This window comes from Aulonocara stuartgranti (genome assembly GCF_965226115.1).
Source record: "Aulonocara stuartgranti genome assembly, chromosome: 14".
NCBI lineage: Eukaryota > Metazoa > Chordata > Actinopteri > Cichliformes > Cichlidae > Aulonocara > Aulonocara stuartgranti.
In genome coordinates this window covers 10843881-10863385 of record NC_138950.1, presented here as the reverse complement: position 1 = coordinate 10863385, position 19505 = coordinate 10843881, and the positions used below count along the sequence as shown (strand labels likewise).

General features: G+C 39.8%; 1 protein-coding gene across 7 annotated transcripts in view; it reads left to right on the top strand.

Annotated features, from left to right (window-relative positions):
• robo1 (roundabout, axon guidance receptor, homolog 1) overlaps positions 1-19505 on the top strand; it is a 198974-nt gene that overhangs the window by 55803 nt on the left and 123666 nt on the right. For 2 of the 7 annotated variants that reach the window (XM_082503132.1, XM_082503131.1), the window contains exon 1: positions 11851-12812. The exons of 4 other annotated variants lie outside the window; for them this stretch is intronic. In XM_082503132.1, coding sequence (XP_082359258.1) covers positions 12752-12812 — 61 coding nt within the window. In that variant the 5' untranslated portion in view covers positions 11851-12751. Of the gene's footprint in view, positions 1-9309; positions 9393-11850; positions 12813-19505 lie in introns of those variants that run through there. One more of the 7 variants, XM_082503130.1, reaches the window with a different exon arrangement.

The window sequence follows — 19505 nt, the reverse complement described above, 5'->3', positions numbered from 1 at the left end:
GATAAAGATGATGACTGTATATACACCATGTAAGATATTCATTCTCTAGGCTGTTGCTCCTTTTTGTCTTTACAGTCACTTCTACTGACTTACTCATATGCATACTTCTATCTCTAAATTGTATGTAAGCAATAAGCACTGGTTGTCACATTGTAGTATATACTGTAGTCGAGTCATTTCTGATGATGTCTCACACTCTAAAATACTGTATTTGTCAAACAGCAGTCACCTGATGTCTACCTAAGAATAAACAGTATTCTACCGAAACATCCACCAGACTGATGCATATACCAAGTGCAGCATGAATGTAGAAAAACATTTAGTGTGTACCCTATTCATGATGAACCATGCTGGTACTTTCAAAAGAATATAGGCAACACTGAGCTGAGCCTAGCTTCTTGCCTATACTGTAGTAAAAGCATACATTGTGTGACACAGTTCTGTCAGGTGTCATTTTGTCACATGGCACATTTTTATTTTACAATGACGATAAAAGCAAACACAAATTTAATTTTTTGGAGGGAGAAGGTATTTTTTTATATTCATGCTAATGTTGCAGTAGTTATTGTATGTTCAAATCCAGCATATTTAACTAAATAAAGTCTCAATATCTAATCAGTTACACTCAGTTTTACCAAGTATTGATTTTGGTCCATAAACTAATAATAAAATCATTTTAAACCATGATCTATCAAACTGCACAATCAAACAAATTTAGCAGAAAAGGAATTTTAAAAATCAGCTGCTGCTACCAAACTGTACAAAAAGCAATTTAACCTCTAGGAAAAGAAATAATACCTCTATTTAACTGGAGTGGATGGAGTTAATGCTTACTCGATGTCTTTATGATCTTGGCGCTTGTTTTCACCTTATTGATGTGGAGCTGAAGTGGACTGTGCCTGGATACATGGCACAGACAGCGTTATCATGATAGAGATGGAGAACTCTATTCCCTGTTCATCCTTTCTTTTCATTACTGGGCTCTTGCGCTGGCCTTGAGTCCCCACCCTGAAAACCAATTTCCTTGACACCATCACCTTCACATATATTACCCAAGAGTCCCCACAGCATCATCGTGTCACATCTCCATGACACTCATTTATGTTCATCAGACGTAGTGCCCTGATAATCATGATACAGGAAGCAAAGAGAATTGTACACATTCAGCTTGCTGCACTCACACACATTATCCCCAGTATGGCAACAGCACTCATTTCATAACAGTGCAACAATAGAGAGATATCCCTTGCCACGCCTGGAGGAGCGATTCACTTGAGATATAATTAGTTATAACCAAGCACTAATGCCCTATATACAGCTTCCCCGTAGTCTCTTTGCTGCTGGAGGTTTTTTTGTTCCCCATCCAATCTCTTTTCATCTCCCTGATCTGCACAGCTTAGCTTAGCCCTGTCCAAAAAAATAGGTCTATTAGCCATTCTTGTCAGGATAGCAAGTGTAGTAATGTGGTCAAGAGGCACTGGAGTGGCAGTAAGATTGGAGATGGGAGTTAGCATGAGTGCAAAGGGGTCAAAACACAAAGACTATGAGGTGAGAATTAAATTAGAATATTCAGATTCACGTTTCTAGTGTCCTCATGATAATTGGGAAGAAAATTGGATGGGGTTTTGCTAAGTGCTAATAATCTTCTGCTCTTGTCCTGTCAAATATGCTTTGTTTCCAAATGAAAGGATAATAAATGTTTTGGGGGTATTTTAGAGTGTAAATGGGTCAAAATTTTTCATTCCTAAATGGTAGTGGTCGAACTGGTTTGGTTTGTCCAGCCATACATAAGTTGGTGGTTCACAAAGTTTCTATAACAGGGACCTCAAATGAAAGCTCAGAAAGGCAAACCTGTCACATGTCAGGGTGAGGATCCTGCCAATAAAATAATTTCAGGAAGAAATCTTTACCTCATTTTATTGACCTGTTTGGATCTCTTTGCTCAACACACAGAGAGGCTACTATAATTCTGGTATAACAATGCAGTAACAGTGTTGTGCGCACAAGTCCCCAAACAATTTTCCTTTACAAAAGAGGCAGCTGTGAGCAGAATGGCTTTTTGCAAAATCAGAATTTAATCTGTTCAGCACAGCAACATTTGGTACAGATATGTGGAGTTAGTTAGTTATGTGATGAAATTCGGTGGATTTACAATCAAAACATTGACTTGAGAGCAGAGGTACAACACACTACACTCAATTTCTTGTTCCAAGTGAAACTCATTTGTTTTCAAAAAAGTAACCTCTGTTAAAGACTGTTAAAGACAAAGTAGGACTGGTCAAACTAGACTCATCATTAAGCTGAGTTTGACAAAACATTAACTGGAGCTGAAGGTAGTTTGTTGTCAGTTCATTATGTACTTGAAGCATTACATAGCACTACAATCTATTCACAAGCTTTTTGAAAGGGAGAGAGCATTTGAGTTTAGTTATTTATCCACAAATGCACATTAATTACCTATCCTCAATCAGCCTGGCACAAAGGCAGGATTGATCAGGATCTAAGAGCAAGGGTAATTTTTTCACTTAAGCTACAGTTCAATAAAGCCCTGATCCATTTACTAAAGTGTACTAAAATGTCTAAGTGTCCCATAACTACATCTAGGATTCCAAAACAACCACCAAAGTATAAAAACCCTGATGCATAAGCAGCACAAGGGGGACCAAAGAAATTTTGCCTTTGGTTTTAATCTTGTGACTCATCAGTGGCTCTTTTGAACTTGTTGTATGCCTCCCAGATAATGACCCATCCAAAGCACTGGTGTTTATTATTCCTGGCAAAACTCTGTAGTTTATATGTTCACTTCCAGAGTTGCCTTTGCCCTCAGATCAATTAGCTATCTTTACGAGCCAACGCATAAGGAGTTCTTCGACCTCGCCGACAACCCCATGTGCTCCTCCCAGTAGAAATTACTGTAATAACTGTCAGCCGGACTGACTGGTTGATGATCTGTAAAATCATTGCTGGTTTTATTAGTGGTGATATGATTCATGCATAGTCATGTTGGACATGAAGTATAGCCAGAGACAATAATAAGCCTGTTTCTCTGAGAGTCGGTGTGAGCTGCAGGGGTGCTGTGGAAACTCAACAGTGTGACTGTGTCTCAGAAGGGCTCGCTGTCTGTGTGTGTGAGAGAGGGGAATATCACGAGGAGGTGGGCTGTAAATCTGAGCAGCACCTGCTCCCTCTACTCTGGCGCGTGGTGTGAGGTCAGCAGCACCCAGATATCCCATCGATCATATTTATTGCATTCATCACAGCACCAGTTTGTTTTGGCAGCTGATCGCACCAGGGAAAGAAAAAGAAAGAATAGGCTTTTTATTTGAGGGATGTGAATGCTTTTAGCATGAGCAGCGTCTTTCCTTGCTCGGGATCTTAGAAGATCAATCGCTGATGTTGGCTCAAAGCATCCACTGTAACCGCAACTAGAATGATATTCTAAATACACTTGGAAAGTTACTATAAGAACTACCTCACAGGAAAAATATTAATGCCCCATCAATTCTCAGCTTTGTGCCACTTTAGGTTTGTGTGGATTATTGAAACAACAGTTTGTGTTGTTGCTTCACTGATCAATTTCTTTTCAAAATATAAAAGAAAGATTTTACAAACCAAACCATTTTGAATTAGGAATGTTAAGCAGTAACCGGCTATAATAAAAGTAGCTGTAAGACTCTGACAATGGCAGTGTGGGCCTGTTGGCTAGCTGAATCACTGGACTGGCATAAAATGTGGTCCTAGAAGGTTTACCTTGAGAGCTTTAGTTTTCTCTGACTTCTTACCTACCACCACAATGTAGCTTAGTGAAAACACTAAACTACAACTGGATAGCTTGTCAAGGTTTTGCAGATACAAAATTATGGCTTCTTCATTATTAAAACTGTAAATAGTGATCGTCTCCGGCCGTCATTAGTAAATTAGGAAATATAGCTGTAAAATTAATGGCATCACAACAAGCCTTATGCATTATTAGTCAGAAATATTTGTATTCTAATATTCTAAACTACAATTGTCCTTTACACTTACCAAACTCAGGTCAGGATGTGGAGTGTGTTAGCATTTAGCCTTAAATGCTACTGTGCTACAGTCTCAGAGAGCTGGTAGTATTGTAGTAATTTCACAATAGTGTACGCTCAAAACTGTTAGAAAATCCACTTGTTAAGTGACAGATCAACCCTGTTTCCAGTGTCTGAGTGATTAAGGCTGTCATGTTTTTAACATGTGGTAATGCTGTGCGTGTGTTGTTTTATTTAATAAAAAAACAAGCCCCCCAAAAATAATCAGTAGTCATTCTGTGCCCCTCCAGCGTTTTATAAGCACTATTTATTTGTATGTGCAAAATGTCTTTAAACTGAGTTTTAAAAACAAATGTACATTACAGCTCATGGATTCTGGACACCAAATATTAGAATGTCTTAGACTTCAGCAGTGCATCTTTGTAGAGCCAACAATGTAACCGATGTAAGTGGCTGATGTCATCGCCAGTACTTATGCTTGTGTTAATTACTTTGTGGTCGTGCAGTTACATTTCCAGGGGGCTGCACATCAGGCTATGTTACAGGGTTTCAGAGAGGTTTGTGGGTACGACGAACCTATGCTGTAGATTTCCTGCTGAAGTCTAAATCCCCAGTCAGGCAAACTAAGACTTCAGTGTGAATATTGAGTATAGGATCAGGAGTTTTTCACAGCAAGTAATCCAAACCACATAGCAACATATTAATGACAAACCTTGTAGTGAAAGGGATCATCTCAGATTTTCTCTTGGATAAAATCGGATCTATTTTCAGCATCTTCTTCCTGCCATATAATGGTATTTATCTCTGCCCAGCAGGAACCCTCAATATGAACTTCAAGAACTGTCAAGAACAATCTATCCCCCCTCCCAACCTTTTCTGTGCTAATGCGTTTATATTAAACTAACCATACCTCTGTAGCGAGGACATCCTTATACCCCACTTAGCACAACTTCACTTCCCCTCCAAACATTGCTAACAGAGCTGTACTTTTTTTTTTTAGAAATAATTCATTTGGGATATGGTATATCATGTTTAGGTGGAAACTATCTTTCTAACTTCCTGCTAACTTCTAGCTTGGCTAAATCTTATAAAGCCTATTTTTCTTAGATGCCTGGTTGTTAAAACAGGTAACACCTGTTTTAACAGGTGAGAGAGCAGCCATGCTACTCACTTTTTGGAGGTGAAAATTTTTATTTCTGTTTTTACCTCTAAGTGGTGCCTCAGACTTTCTATGAATTCTGGGAAGTAAAGGAGCTTTTAGATTTTTTCTTACTTACTTTTTTCTTACTACTATTATTTGTCTTATTTCTTAATCAGATTTTCTTTTCTCTATTTTATCTCTTGATTTTTTTAAATGCATAGCTCTTTGGTCAACAGTTGTTGTTTTCAATGTGCTATATAAATAACTTTGACTTTGCCTATCTGACAGTACTTCCATCTTAGCTGAACTACTGCTTTTCTCAGTTAAAATTTGACTATTTTTTTTAAAGAAAATTACCTGAATGTGGGTAAAATGAGCAACTGCTCTTGACATAGACGCACTCCAGAACATTCTGAATATATGATTGCCTATAGCAATACTTTTCCTTATATGTGACTTTCTTTGTACAGGTATGCCGTATCTGCAAACCAGTACCTACAGAGTTGACTCAGTTGGACATAAGAGTCAAAACCTAAATATACTGTATCAGACAGCTGCAGTGTGTGACTTGCATAAAATGAATCTGACCAGGAAATGATTGTTTATGTTTCCACCTAAATTAAAGTCAGATTGCTGCTCCACTCTGGCTCTTGTTTTCAATCTCACTGCCATGTGATTGGCTGAGGTCCAGCAGTGATAAGAACAAAAGAATCTCTTGGCTCAGTTACTGAGTCCTACTGTCAGTCATTAAAGCTCCTGTGTCTCTAAAGCAATTAAGCCAATTAAGCATGAAACACAATGCTGCTTCTTTCTTCCGTTGTGCATTTTTATGAGGGAAGGAGTGAAGTTTTGGTCACTGAACAAGCTGCATTCAAGGAAAATAAGAGCATCCAAGGACAGCCAGAGAGGCCTGTACTGTTCAAATCTTATCTCCACGTGATGCAAGCACAGTCATGAATAAAAAAAAAAACAATCAGATACCATAGTGAGCGCTGCACAGTAATCTGAACGCTTGATGTCTTTCCATACGGAATGTGGTCTCGCAAGACGAGAGTCTGAACAGAAGCGACTAATCAAAAATGTTCGGACAACAGAAGTAGAGAACATTCATGTTAACTTCCCCAATGTCTGTTGCTGCACATATTCCAATGTCTGACTGTATTTTGATGTCGCTGCCAGCGTGTTACGTGATAGCTGGGTTATTTTAATCAGACTCCACAGGCCATGTCGAGGCTGACGCTAAACAGATGCTAATGTGAGGCCCATTAAAAGACACAGGGAAAGAGGGATTCAGTGTGCGCAGGCAAGCGGAAAAGCAACAGCCTGTTTATCGCCTCATCCTGTTTTGTGTTCCAAACCTCGTTGTGGCATCCTGCAAAGCACCCCTTCTTTCTTGTCGTCAGTGCCCACCCCGGCCTCGCATTTCTTGCAGCAGTGTCATGCATGAGGACATTCCCTGAACAGAAACACATTTGTTCTGTGATTTTCTTTTAGTGGATCTCTTACTTTTTTTTTTTTTAAATGCCTGAACAAAGATTCTATAGTAAGAAGACAAAAACTCTTACTCTTTTCTTCAGCTTTTGTTACATGCAGCTTTGCATCTTGCTTTTTTGTTTTGCCTGTCCTTTTTTTGATTCTGTGATATTTCTGTCAGTAGAGAATAGCAAAAACATTTTGGTCATGTCCAGTTTTAAAAGGCTTTTTGGCTTTTGCCTTGTTCCTTGGCTGCACGTTAGTGGATTAACTGTATTTATCCTGGGACAGAGCCCAGAATGATACATTCTTGGGCTCTCTTGTAGAGCTGATGTTCCAGTGTAATTGTGCATAGTGGAGAGGCATCACGAAATGGCCTGACAGCTGCTGAGGTTTCTGTCATAGATGTTCCAGAAATATGACATGACTGCACTTACTGCACACTGAATAGTGTCAGGGTCTAAATATGGCTGATTTGAGACTAACTAGACAGCTGTGTTTTTAATTTGATTCATTGTTTGGCACCGTGGCAGTCTAACTCCTGAAGATGTGTGCACTAAACTCTTGTCCACACTGGTTGATGAGCCTCCCCCATTTCATTGATATGTTAATGTTTTTGACTGTTCTGTGGTTAAACACTGCAGTAATTCTCTTTACGGTAACTGTAGTGAAATTCTTATGATTGTACACCTAGTTATAGTGTGGTTGGTGCTCCTGAAGCTTTATCACCCCCTCACCAACCAATCAGAAATGATTTGTTGCCACAGTGACACAGTAACAATAATATCATCCAACTTCTTCAGGACCCTAAGTCACCTCTTCTTTCCACCTCACATCAGTTCTTGTCTCCCACTCCTTCCACTGAGTCTGTCATGCCTCCTAAAAATCAAGTTGTCTCAAGAGAGACCTGACAAAGAAGAAGTTCTCATTGTAGGATCCATGTATGATGAAGCAATCTTTATTCAACATGATATATTCTGCAGGTTCAATCCAGCACATATGCAACACTTACTTTGTTTTACGTTGTTAAAAAAAGGGGTATTTCTGCAAACTGGCACAGGAGTTTTATGAAGTCCAATTTCATATCTTTAATTGAATCTGTTTTAAGTCCATCTTTTGCTTTGTGGTGACTAGAGGACATGGCTTTTTTCTGGTCTTCTTTTGTTTATTTCATGGAGCTTCAGGTCTGGATCTGAGCATAAAGCCCAGAGAGACTTGACCTTGCTTGTCAAAGGACATTTCTCTCCTGACATCTCAGATATTCTCTTTGATTTGTGATGGGCTACTTGTGCAACTGTAAAATGCATTACAGTCAAAATCAGGAGCAGGACAAAGTTTCCCTGGAGGTGTTTGCTGATTGTCTTGTAAAATGCTATGAGAATCCATTTAAACAAGTCCTTTTTTCTTCAAGTTGTTTGTCTTTATCTTTTGAAAACACCTTGGGGTTGTGCTGTCCACTGCTAACTCAAGGAGACTGTAAATTTGAATTGTTGTGTTATAAAAGTAGCACAATGAATAAATAAAAGGATGGCTCTGCAAGGACACGACATGAATGAGAAGAAGCTGACTGTAGTGAATGTGAGGCGAGTAAAGTATGGTAACAGTCCAGCCGAAATGCCTGTGAAGGAAACTCAAACATACTGTACCTGTGGTTCCAAGGTGACTCCAATTGCAAGTCTGTCTCTGTTTATGCCTCAATGGATTTAGGAGTAACAACGCTAGCCTGTGGAACGTTAAATCCCATACTGCATCACTTTTCTGTCTTCTGGGAAAGAGTGTTGTGTTTGCCTCTCAATAGGGAGCATCTTTTTGAGGGGGAAAGTTTTTGTCTTATGCGATCTTGTTTGGTGTGCTGGCAAGATGGGAATGAAAGCCATTAAATAGTCTTAGTCAGAAAAAAGGGGGATGTAGGCTCCCTTGCTATAGCCTGCCTGTGTTTCACCCCATCACCTCTGTGCTGAGGGGGCCTAGGTTTTGTGAGGAGGCCAGCAGAATTGAAAAGACGCCCAGCATGTAGTCAACAGGATCCCCTGTGCTGCTGCATGCATAGAAACATCATAAGAAAAGACAGAATGTCCACAAACTCCTTTTGAATATTAAAAAGAATTATCAGAGAAAGAAAAGACTGGGAAGATGAGAGAGAGTCTCTCCTTTGAGCATTGGGATGAAGAGATGGAGAAGGGAGCGAATTTCACCACGCATATTGTACATAGACTTGCCCTCATTAGGATCCCATCGTACTCTGGGGCGAAACATTGTCCCTGGATTTAGGAGGGTAGCCAAGACTGCAGGGGTTTATGTATTTTGGCAGATCTCAGGAGTAGCAGCATGAAGGACTGGTGGGAAGTGCGGCAGTGTTTGCAAGTTGTTGCTTTGGAGAATTTGGATTGCATTTTTATTATTTGCTACATTTTAAGGAGTGTCTTTTATCTAATTGGAGCAGGGATGAATTAAGGAGTGTTTGTGAAATTTCCTTACTTCAGTAGATTGTTTGAAAGGTGTGTTTTTATATGCACATCTACATTACCCTGGCTCTGTGTTGTGTAGACTCATCGCCATGCAGATTGTTGGTTTGCTGGTGATGGTGTTTGCAATGTTGGTCATGCTGGGAGTCCCTAAAGACCATAAGGGTCCACACGCGACCCATCGCCTATCTGGATTACAGAAGTCCCATTGGTGCAAACAGATGCCAAACAATCCTGAACTTCACAGAAAACATCAGACTTTGAGGCGATTCCACAAGTGTAGCCAGATCTTTCACAGTAAGTACAAAACTGCAATGCCATGTAACTACCAGTTGAAATTTTTGACAGGATCAAAAAGTAATTTTAGTTAACAACTGTTAAAACATTATTTGGAGCACTTTGCAGTCTGGGAGCGGGTGTTTTTGTGTCCTTTTTTACCTCACAAATTCTTGGAAGATGTTTTGTAGGAAACGTTAGGCTGTAGTGTTAAAAGCTCTCAGCTTGGCTCTTGCCATCACAGCCTTGATATTGTGTCACTTTTTTTCCCTTTGCTAGTCTAATCAAGGTTATAGAAGGAAGTGTGAGGACAAAGAACCTCCATTTACAGAGCTCAGTCATCATAACTTGTACTGGCTCTTTTCTTTTCTTTTCTTGTCTTTTCTTGTCTTTTCTTTTCTTTTCTTAACAACCATTGAAGAAGAGTGAAGAAAGAAGAAAATAAACTACAAGAAGACAGATTACAAAAGACTTTAATGTAATTTGACCATATTTAGTTATTGTCCTGGTCCTGGTTAGAGTCCAAGAATGGCATAAAAGCATAACGGCATTTTATTGTTGGGAACAATTTTCGGCCTCTCTTGTGTCATCTTGGGAGGGGGGGGGGGTCTCCTTTTTTGTAGCTAATGTGAAAAAAGACATAAGACAGCCCTATGAGTGATCTGTGACACAGATAACTGTGTCTGCTATGTGAAATTCAGTTTTATACCTACATTTTAGTCTTTGCTGGGCAACATCTAGCCATTAAAATACTCACGTCCTCTTGTAGCAGTCAGCATTTTCATACACCCTCCTGTGTTGATGGAGCTAACCATGAACTTAGCTGATAATTGCTTCTATGTTACTGTCATCTGCTGCTGGCTAGAGGAAATTTTACTATTCAACTGGTAGTGATCAACTGAACAGCCACTTTAGAGATCCAGGGCTGCAAAAGCTTTTAGGAAAACCTGGCACAAGGATGGAGTGAGAATGGAGTGTGTAAAAGTGTAATGTAATGCACACATGGATGAATGAGAAACAAAAACAGACTGCTCTCTTAATATGTCAGTCATGTGGAATTGTTCATCAGCAGGAGTGAAAACTGGGGCACAGAGAAGGAAACAATCAAAGCAGCGAAGGCTTAAAGTAGATCTAAGAATATTTTTTTAAATTTAAGAATGCAGAAAGAGGTGTTCTAAACCATGCGTGTTAGAAATATTTTTAATTTATGTATTCATAATAATATTTTTACCATCCAAAATGCTGTCATGGTAAAACAGAAAGGATTGTTAGGGCTTGTTATACTCTGTTTCCTTCCCTCTAATGAAGATGAACGCCTTATAACAGTAATCACAGCAAGCCAGTGTGCTCAGGTTTCACAGTGTGAACACTTCCTTGTTGTCTGAAAAAAGCTGGGGCACATATTTCAGTGCCAGGTGGTAATACTGCCACACCTTCTTTCACGAAAGCAGACAAAGCAGTCGTTGTTGGATTATTTCACATAGTGTTCACTGGAGGGCGCTGTGTGGTAACAAATGCTCAATTGATCCGACACAGACGCTCTGATCTAATGTGAGGCAATGTGTCTTTCAGTGGCTCTTTTTTTGCTATTCCTTTTTTTTTTCTTTCCACATTTTGGGTCTTCTAATAAAGTATATAGTATATCCTGCTGAGTTGTAATTTATACATGTTAGACAGCTACTCGCTGTCTAAAGTCGTCATGCCTACTATTGCGCCTCAGAAGTTGGGATCTATAAACTGCACTGATTTGACCATAGCGGAGAAATCTCACAAAAAAGGGGGAGCGGGACGACACATTTTATATAGGTTATTCTGTTGTTGTTGTTGTTGTTGTTGTTTTTGTTTTTGTTTTAAGGAAATGATAAGCTAGAATATAAATACTGTCAGAATTCAATTAACTATCTGTGGTCATGGACGGTGCACTTTAACTGTGAGCTGTTTTCTTTGGGTTTATATTAAAATGTATTCATACTGTTTCTCTGAAACGGTGGAAAGGCTGGGGGTATTTGGAAAAACATGTTATGAGTTCAGCTCCCAGTCTCAGCATTTAGCTGCTTGGACTGGAGGACTACTGTTTTACATGTACTGTAAAACAAAGGGAGTTTTAAAAACAGTATTGGATATTTAAAGAAGAGATATTTCATCCAACTCTAGCCTAATGCTTAAAATGATTAAAATAACAAAATTTTATACCTAAAGTAGTTTATAAAGTTGCATAATCACTGGTCTAAGAAACCATCGGAGGGAAAACAAAACCTTAAAGTATGTTAAACCCATTACAGGGACTACTAACTATGAGTTGTGAAAACATTATATTAAATCCCTGTAGGAATAGCACTGGAATCGGCTGTTGCATGTTCGTGGTCAGGAGCCACAGAAATAATAAAACACATATCCGGATAGACTAGCTTTCTAGGGTTTGTCTCATGACTGGACATACTGAAAGAAATTACAGTAGACTGCCAGTTGTCTCTGTGAAACTTTGCTGCTCGGTGGGATCCAGGCAGGAAGAGGTTAAATTTCCTCTCTGCGAAAGATTCGGGTCTATGGAGGGGGTAGAAAGGCGCATACCAACTGACGAGGCATTCCGCTTTCCTTGAATGAAATCCTGTGAATATGAATCCGTATTCCCCCCCACTCGCCTGAGGTTCGGTGTCTGCGACGCGCACAAGTGATAGGAGTTGCAGCGGAGGAGAAACGGGGGGGAAAGTGATGGAAAAGTTGCAGTGATCTTGTGTCCGGATCCGGTGGATGAGAGAGGATAGGACTAACTCGCAAAGTTTCCGATCTCAAGTGACACATTCAGAACTGGAATGAAATAATGTGACTGCAAGCAGTTTAGCGTGGACTCTGGCGACCGCTGGCGTGATTTCACGCACTTTTGGACTTAAGTTTTGCTTTGCGCTGGAATTATTACTTTGCTACTTTTTTTGCACAAAGGAACTAAACGATTTAAACAACACATCCTGGTTGATCAGTGAAAGCAGCAACGGGATGAATCCAAAGAAAGGATAAAGCTCTGCCACTTCTGCGCTGAGAGATTCTAGCACACATTTAACACATGCTATCATTCAGTTGAACTGGACTACTGGAACAGAACATGTGTTGAAATCTCGGACTGTTTCTGTTTTATTCTTTCCCATCTCAACTCCCCAATTTCACCTACACCAAGAAGCCATATCAGGCTCGTGTTGGACTGATCTTGGACTTTTATCATTTGCGTTTGGGACTCACAAACGAAAATCAGTGTGTTTGTTTTTAAACTGTGGATTTTAAGCTTTTTCCCTTTGAGTGAAGTTTGACATGAAGAAGCGGATGCCTCAATTTTTATTTATATAATTTGGATTATACGAGAACATTTCTCACAAGAGAGACGTTGAATGATGTCTCCAACTTTAATTGGATTTGTATTTCTGTTAGGAATTCTCCATGTGTGCTCAGGTAAGTCGTTGGTAATAATTCAAAGTAATCTGCTAGCCTTTAACTGGGGTTTTACTAGCTGAAATGAAAAATTCGGGGAAGAATTAAATTCAAGTTTTAATCTTTAATTTTATAAAGGCCATTTTAAAATGATTTAAGTGACAGTGGATGCACAAACGTATTTGATTTAGGAGCACTCCGTGCAGAATGGTTTCTGCACTAATGTAGTTACAAACTTTACCAGAAATAAGTAAACACATTTTGAGAGCTGGAGTTTTGTTAGGAAGTGTGTTGTAGTCATTGCTCTGCCCTTTGTAAGATGATCCTATTTTATTAATGTATTTTCTTTCACTTTCATGCTTTGAAATGAGAAAAGTACACGAAACGGTGATTTTTTTTTTTTTTTTCTTTCACCACAAAAGTCAACATCCAGGATAAAGGGGTTGTCTTAACTTTTAAAAGCTGAGCACACATAAAGTCACACATAAAGTGCTGAGGCCGTATGGGATGAGTGGAAAGAGCAGCTATCATCGGTCATACAGACAGCACATGCCCCTATGGGGAACATGTTTCTATGTATGTCAAGATTCTCCCCCTGGACCACGATTATTGCTGAGTGCAACACTATTTTTATGCTTATAAAATTAAAATCAAATCACAGAGATTATTCTCTTTTCTTTCTTTTTTTTTTACATCGGTTGTTTTGTAATACAAATGTATGCAACTCATGTAGAACTACAACAGTTTTAGGTGTCTTTGTTGCCTAATCCTGCATTACCCCCCTCCCATTATCTTTCACATTTTGTTTCTTCTCACCCATCACATGGATCTCTTTATAGAGTTTCTGGACCGTGCTAGCTGGGGTTTCCAGGTCAGCTGCTTCAGAGTTGAGAAGAAATGCTTACCACCTCATTTTAGGACATTAAGAGGAGAGGGTTTGGAATGGGGACATTTTGTAGACAAAGAACTGCACAACAAAACAAAAAAAACTAGTTATCAGAACTTCTATACAGGAAGATGCTCAATATACATTATATTTGTAAAGAAACTACTGTGTCAGAGAAATAGCAGTGACATTTGAACCCTTTACTGCAGTTTACTGTTGCTACTGCACACCTCATTACCTAAGTAATAGTCAGCAAAACTCATACTCACACTTAAATGACTTTTATTAAGCCTTAAAGTGACCTATCCCCAATAAAATATCCAGTTCATTCCCTATAAGGTCTGGCAGCCCATATTCATCCATTTTTTGATTCAGTGTTTCTGCATTGAGTTATTTGAACCTCTGACTTGTTTCATGCAAGTTTGGCCATTGTTTATTGTATGGTGATGGGGAGAGCTTGTGAACCTACAAGAAAATATTGTAGCACCTAAACAGGAAGTCAGGTCAGAGGTGAGGGCTGAGAACTGAATCTGCTCCGCCCTAAGCTGGCTCCTAAGCCAGTAATGGTCCCGTCCTGTAGGAGAGCAGAGTTTCCAATTACTCCCGTCTGTGAATGTCTCGGGATGTTTTCTGGGGAGAGATGGACTGGACAAGAAATACTATAATGACTAGCCCTGGTTTAGACACAAGTGTCAGGAAAATTAGATTTCATGCCACTTCCCAGGAAAAAATATTTCACATTTGCCACTAATTGCATGGCTGAGAACTTTATTCTGGAGTAGGGAATATATCAGATCCCTTAAGCAAACTCTCAGTGGCATTTAGTAACATGTCTTTGTATCCTATTCTAAACGTTCAAGATTTAGCCTGGGTGAGAGAATATATTTTTAATACTTCTTGTATCTGTGAAATAGCAAGTAAGAGATAAAATGACCTTTGCCCTGACAGACTTGTGATGACTTGCTTATTGCCGCTTTGCTGTGTGTGAAGGGTGTAAATTGATACCTCCTTCTGTCTTGTCTTGCCCTGTTATCAGAATGATCTGTCCTCCTGCTATACACTAAATGGTTGTTATCTCTCCTCCAAGTGCTCATCAAACCTTGCACTCGCCTCAGAGGTGCCATTCAGATGAGGGCAAGAGGTGGCTCTGCTTCTCACACACAGAAAGATGCTATGGATTACTCTGAGGAAATAAGGGTTGTTAGAATGATATATATATATTAACAGGGAGGCTCTACCTTTAAGGCACATATCAGACTTTCCTCTAAAAGTTGGCTTCTATGCTGTTATAAACCCTTGGAGTGATTACATCCAGCCCAACAGAGTGCCTAAGTGTGAATGTGTAGTCATGCTGATAAAAACATAGACAGTGGGAGTGGTACCACCTCGGTAAGCATCTCCAGCCCCGGCACATTCAAGCTGTGGAGGTCTTGACAAATTGACCCATAAGTGCTGATAAATCGTGGAGCACTTCCACCTGCTACATCACAACATTTCATATGACAGGACACAGCAGGTTCCAGAGCCAATTAATGGCCAGAGACCACAGGTGAGACGTATCTCTGTCTCCTGGCTTCTTACCACATGGCCTGGAAACATGCTCATTAAAGCCAGTCTTTCCCTTACCCATTTCTCTTTATCAGTTCTGTGAAATAGTGTTTAGGAGTTGCTTCAAATGGCCCCAAAATACAAATAATCATTTCACTGCAGTTTACTGCATGTGGCGAATAAAATATGATGAAAATTTGATGATGATGAAATAATGATTTATCTGAGCGTTTAACCTTCTGAACTGATTTTGGGTAAGCAAAGCAGATTTCTTAAGAAATTTGAGTCTCGAGTCTGTCGTGTCACCTCTAAAAATCTCACACCTGCGTGAGATGATGGTGTCCATAAAGCTGTAGCTCCATAACTTCCACTAATACACTTTAATCTGATCCTAATCCGAATCAAACTGGGTTTTACACCCTAAGATCCGGGATTAGGTAGACTTTGGCTTAGTGAAAACACATGGAGGAATGTGGGAGGCCAGCGAGTGTGCTCTTCCTGTCCATGAGAACTGTGGCTAACTCATTAATGACCGACAAGATAAACATTTCAAAACAGTTTGTTTGAGGGCAGATAAATTAGGCAGTGACTCTTGATGATCTGCCTTCCCTCGGCTGCTCTTCTTTTAATGACCTCAAAGGACTGCTTAATTGGATTAATTAACAAATCCATCTGACGTCAATAGTTTGTAATTTGCCGTGGCTGCAGCTCAACTGATACGGATGTCTGCAAGGAGAAATGGAGGATTTAGATTAAAAAAAAAAAACCTGAGGAAGATACTTCTCAATGTCCTTTGTGTCAACTTCTTGGTATTTTAAGTACCACAGGAATTAACGGCTGTGTCTCACCAGGATTCAGTTTAGACGGTGTGAGTTTCGTAGAGTATTGCTCGCTCCATGCTGATAATGTTGTCATGACTTACTTAGCAAGTATCACTTTGTCTGTCAAGTTGTCTGTCGGTCTAAGCCCCAAAAACGTATAGCCAGACAGAGATAAGCTGTCTACACTAAGAATACTCTGGAACATAACTTCATATAAGTCATATAAGCATTTTAGTCTGCAGCTGGCTGATATTTGAAGGCAGCAGGCATGTCTAGGCTATTAGACTCCTGGGCCAATATAGTTAATGCATCTTGTTCTGTCGGTTGACGTGGAGGACAAACATTCCCTCTTGCCACTCGGTCTAAAAGTGATGAATGTTGTGTCCTTATAGGATGAACGGTGTTGTCTGGTTTCCGTCCCATTTCACAAATGGCACCCTTAGAATTCCCACAGCTTTCTGTTATTAAAAAAATATAAAGACCTTTTTTGTTTCCTACAGAGCCCTACAAGTTACATTTGATTCTGTATCACACATGCATGCTTTTTTGATCTATCCTGAATGTATTACTGGTGTCCTGATCATTTCAGTAATATAGATGTGATCAAGAATAAAAGACAGGCACATGGGGCTTGTGTTTGTGTGGGGTGGCAAAAGGGGCTTAAGAAATCTCTTCATCCTTTTACCCATCCCCCACTTTTTTTCTTTTCTTTTTTTGTTTTGGCCCAATTTTTTTAAGACTTGCCTTTTTTGTGACTGGTCAGTGCAGAGTCTTTCTTAAATAAAGCAGGCCGACACGCAGAAAAAGCCTGTGGGGAAGGGACGAGGAGGCCGTATTGTATTGCCTTAACGGGGCGATTGTAAGGCATGGAGGAGGGGAAGAGAATAGTTCACCAGAGACTGAGGGTGTGTGAAGAGAGGAGTGCAGCTACACACAAAGGCTACCCTAGGGTGTTGAAGGGGGATGGAGGGAGGAAGAACAGAGGACGAAGGGGAGGATGGAGCAGTCAAACATACCACGATACGCCAGCTTGTGGGAATACTCTTGATATGGCTCCCTGTGCGCACATTGCATATTCTTACTGTTCCCTCATGGCACTGCTGAATGTGCTGATTAGGGTGATAGAGGTGGTAAACTGTGAGTTGGGTTTTTTAGAGGAGGACATGTGGGGACAGGTGAAGTTGATTTTTAGAAGTGCTGAGTAAATTAAAGATCCTGGAACAAAGCTTCAGTGGTGCGGTGAGGGTTTGGTTTGGTTTTCGGGCTGCATGGCCAACATCCCTCACGTGTCTAACATTTGCATGCTCAGGAACTCTCACAGGGCTTGCCCTGGGCCTACCGTTTGCTGTGGCGGTGAAGCTGTGCTACCGTGGGGTGCTCTGCCTTGTGCATTTTAAAAAGGTTCAGACCTCCCTCCCTTTCATTTTCTCCACTGGGGAGACTGAGAGATGGCATTGAGGACAGCCTTTCCCTGTATCCGTCTTTTCTTTCTCACTCCCAGAGCTCAGGCCTCCTCCCAGCCTCTGTGACCATTCTATTACCCTCTCATTTCAAGGCCTGGATACACTTTTGAAATGCTAAACCTCCCTTTGGTTATAACTGACAGGGGAAAATACCATTAAAGAGGCTGAGAGGAATAGATTAAATTAGCAGTTAAAAGAGAGACTGCTAATTAGTTGATTAATGTATTTGGTTCCTCCCCCTCTCAGCTATGCTGCCACTGTTAAGATTCAAGATTCCCTTTGGTGACAAGGTTGTCTTCCTATATCAAACATTTTTTTATTATTATTCTGTTTATTTTATGTTTTGAAACATTTGTTATCTATTTATGCAGTGCAGATTCATGATTAAAAGCCACTCTTATTGTGAGTTCTGTCAGCAGCTAAATCTACTGGTTCCTGGGGGCTAATTCTGTCACACAAAAGACAGTGATAGAAGTAGGAGGGGTGCACTTTATTTAAGGGGAAGCACTGAAAAACATAATTAATGGGAAGGTGACCTTGAAACTTACTATTACAGGACTGCTTTTGGAGCCTGTTCTACCATTCAGCAGTAACCATGGTGAGGAGGCTTCAAATAACTGGGTGATTTTTTTTTCCCATCATGTAAATACACTGTTGCTCTGAGTTAAGAGATTAACTTTAATCCCAGCCCATTATCAGCCTCACATATTTTCTGGGAATTGGTGACATTATTTTTTCTGAAACCTGATGTCACCATTGAATCTCACACAAAAACCCCAAACTGTTTTTTCCTCTTATTTTCTTGGTTGATAATGTGTGAAGTGCCACAGTCTCTAAAATGTCCAAATGCTATTGAACTCTTTGAACAAGAATAACGCCTTTTAATTATGTGTAAAGGCTCCGAATTTCCCCTCTTTCAGAAAGCTTTTACTTCTCAGTTTCGAGAGACTTGCAAATCTGCTTCAGTTCTTCTGTAAAGAGTTCAGAGTCCTTCAACTGTGTGATTGTTTTGCAGTCACCTCCCGTCTTTCCTTCTGATGTGCCGTCTTTTGCTTAAACCATGAAAGCTCTAATTGAATAACAATTGTAGGTACTCTGTGAAAGACAGCTTCCTCAGCGTTTAAACATAAGATTGCTTTGGTATTTGTCTGTATGTCAGTCAGCAACTCTCAATGGTGAGCTTCATACTTCTGACTTAAAACAGGTTCATTGTAGGTTTAGGGCCTCATCCCCATTTCCCTGTTTGCACTTTGCCTTGACAGATTCACCTTTCCTGCCTTAGAAGTCATTAATGTAGAAAGGCTTTACTTCCTGCTAAAATGTAGTCTTGACAGGTTGTCTAGCCAGAAAATACTACAGTTCTTTCTTCACCTCTACACAGCGTACAGTGACAATGATGGGAATACGTTGAGCATCTTAGACAAGACCAAAATAATTCAGAACTCTTCTTCCATTCGTAGCTTCTAAATCTAACTAATGTTCAATTTAGCTGCAGTACTGTGCAAAAGTCTTGAGCGACCCCTTATTTCTTTATTTTTTCTTTCAACGAGCCAGACTTATAATTCTCTGGTCTGGTCAGGCTTTCTGAAGATCTTTTAAAGTTTGGCCATTGGCTGCTTTTTCATTCATTTTAATTACAGTCCTTGAACCTGACCATTTTCCTTTCTTTCTTTTTTTGGTTTGTTGTTGTTCGTTAAATGACTTAACAGTGACCTGTGGAGCATTCAGCATAAAAAGGAATCTAACTAACGTTGAACCAGTGTGGCATCCTGATAGACGATGGCACAAAAGGCAGCCAACATCCAAAGGAGAACTTTGAATGTCCTGAATAACTATTCCTGAAGACTTTTTAAAGAAATTACAAGAAAGTTTGCCTAAAAGACTTGGAGTGTATTGAAGAATACGTTGGCATTGGTCATACCAAATATTGACTTACAAGCTTGTTAAATTTTACAAACTCAGTTTTTGTTTTGTGTGCTGTATTTTCATGTATATT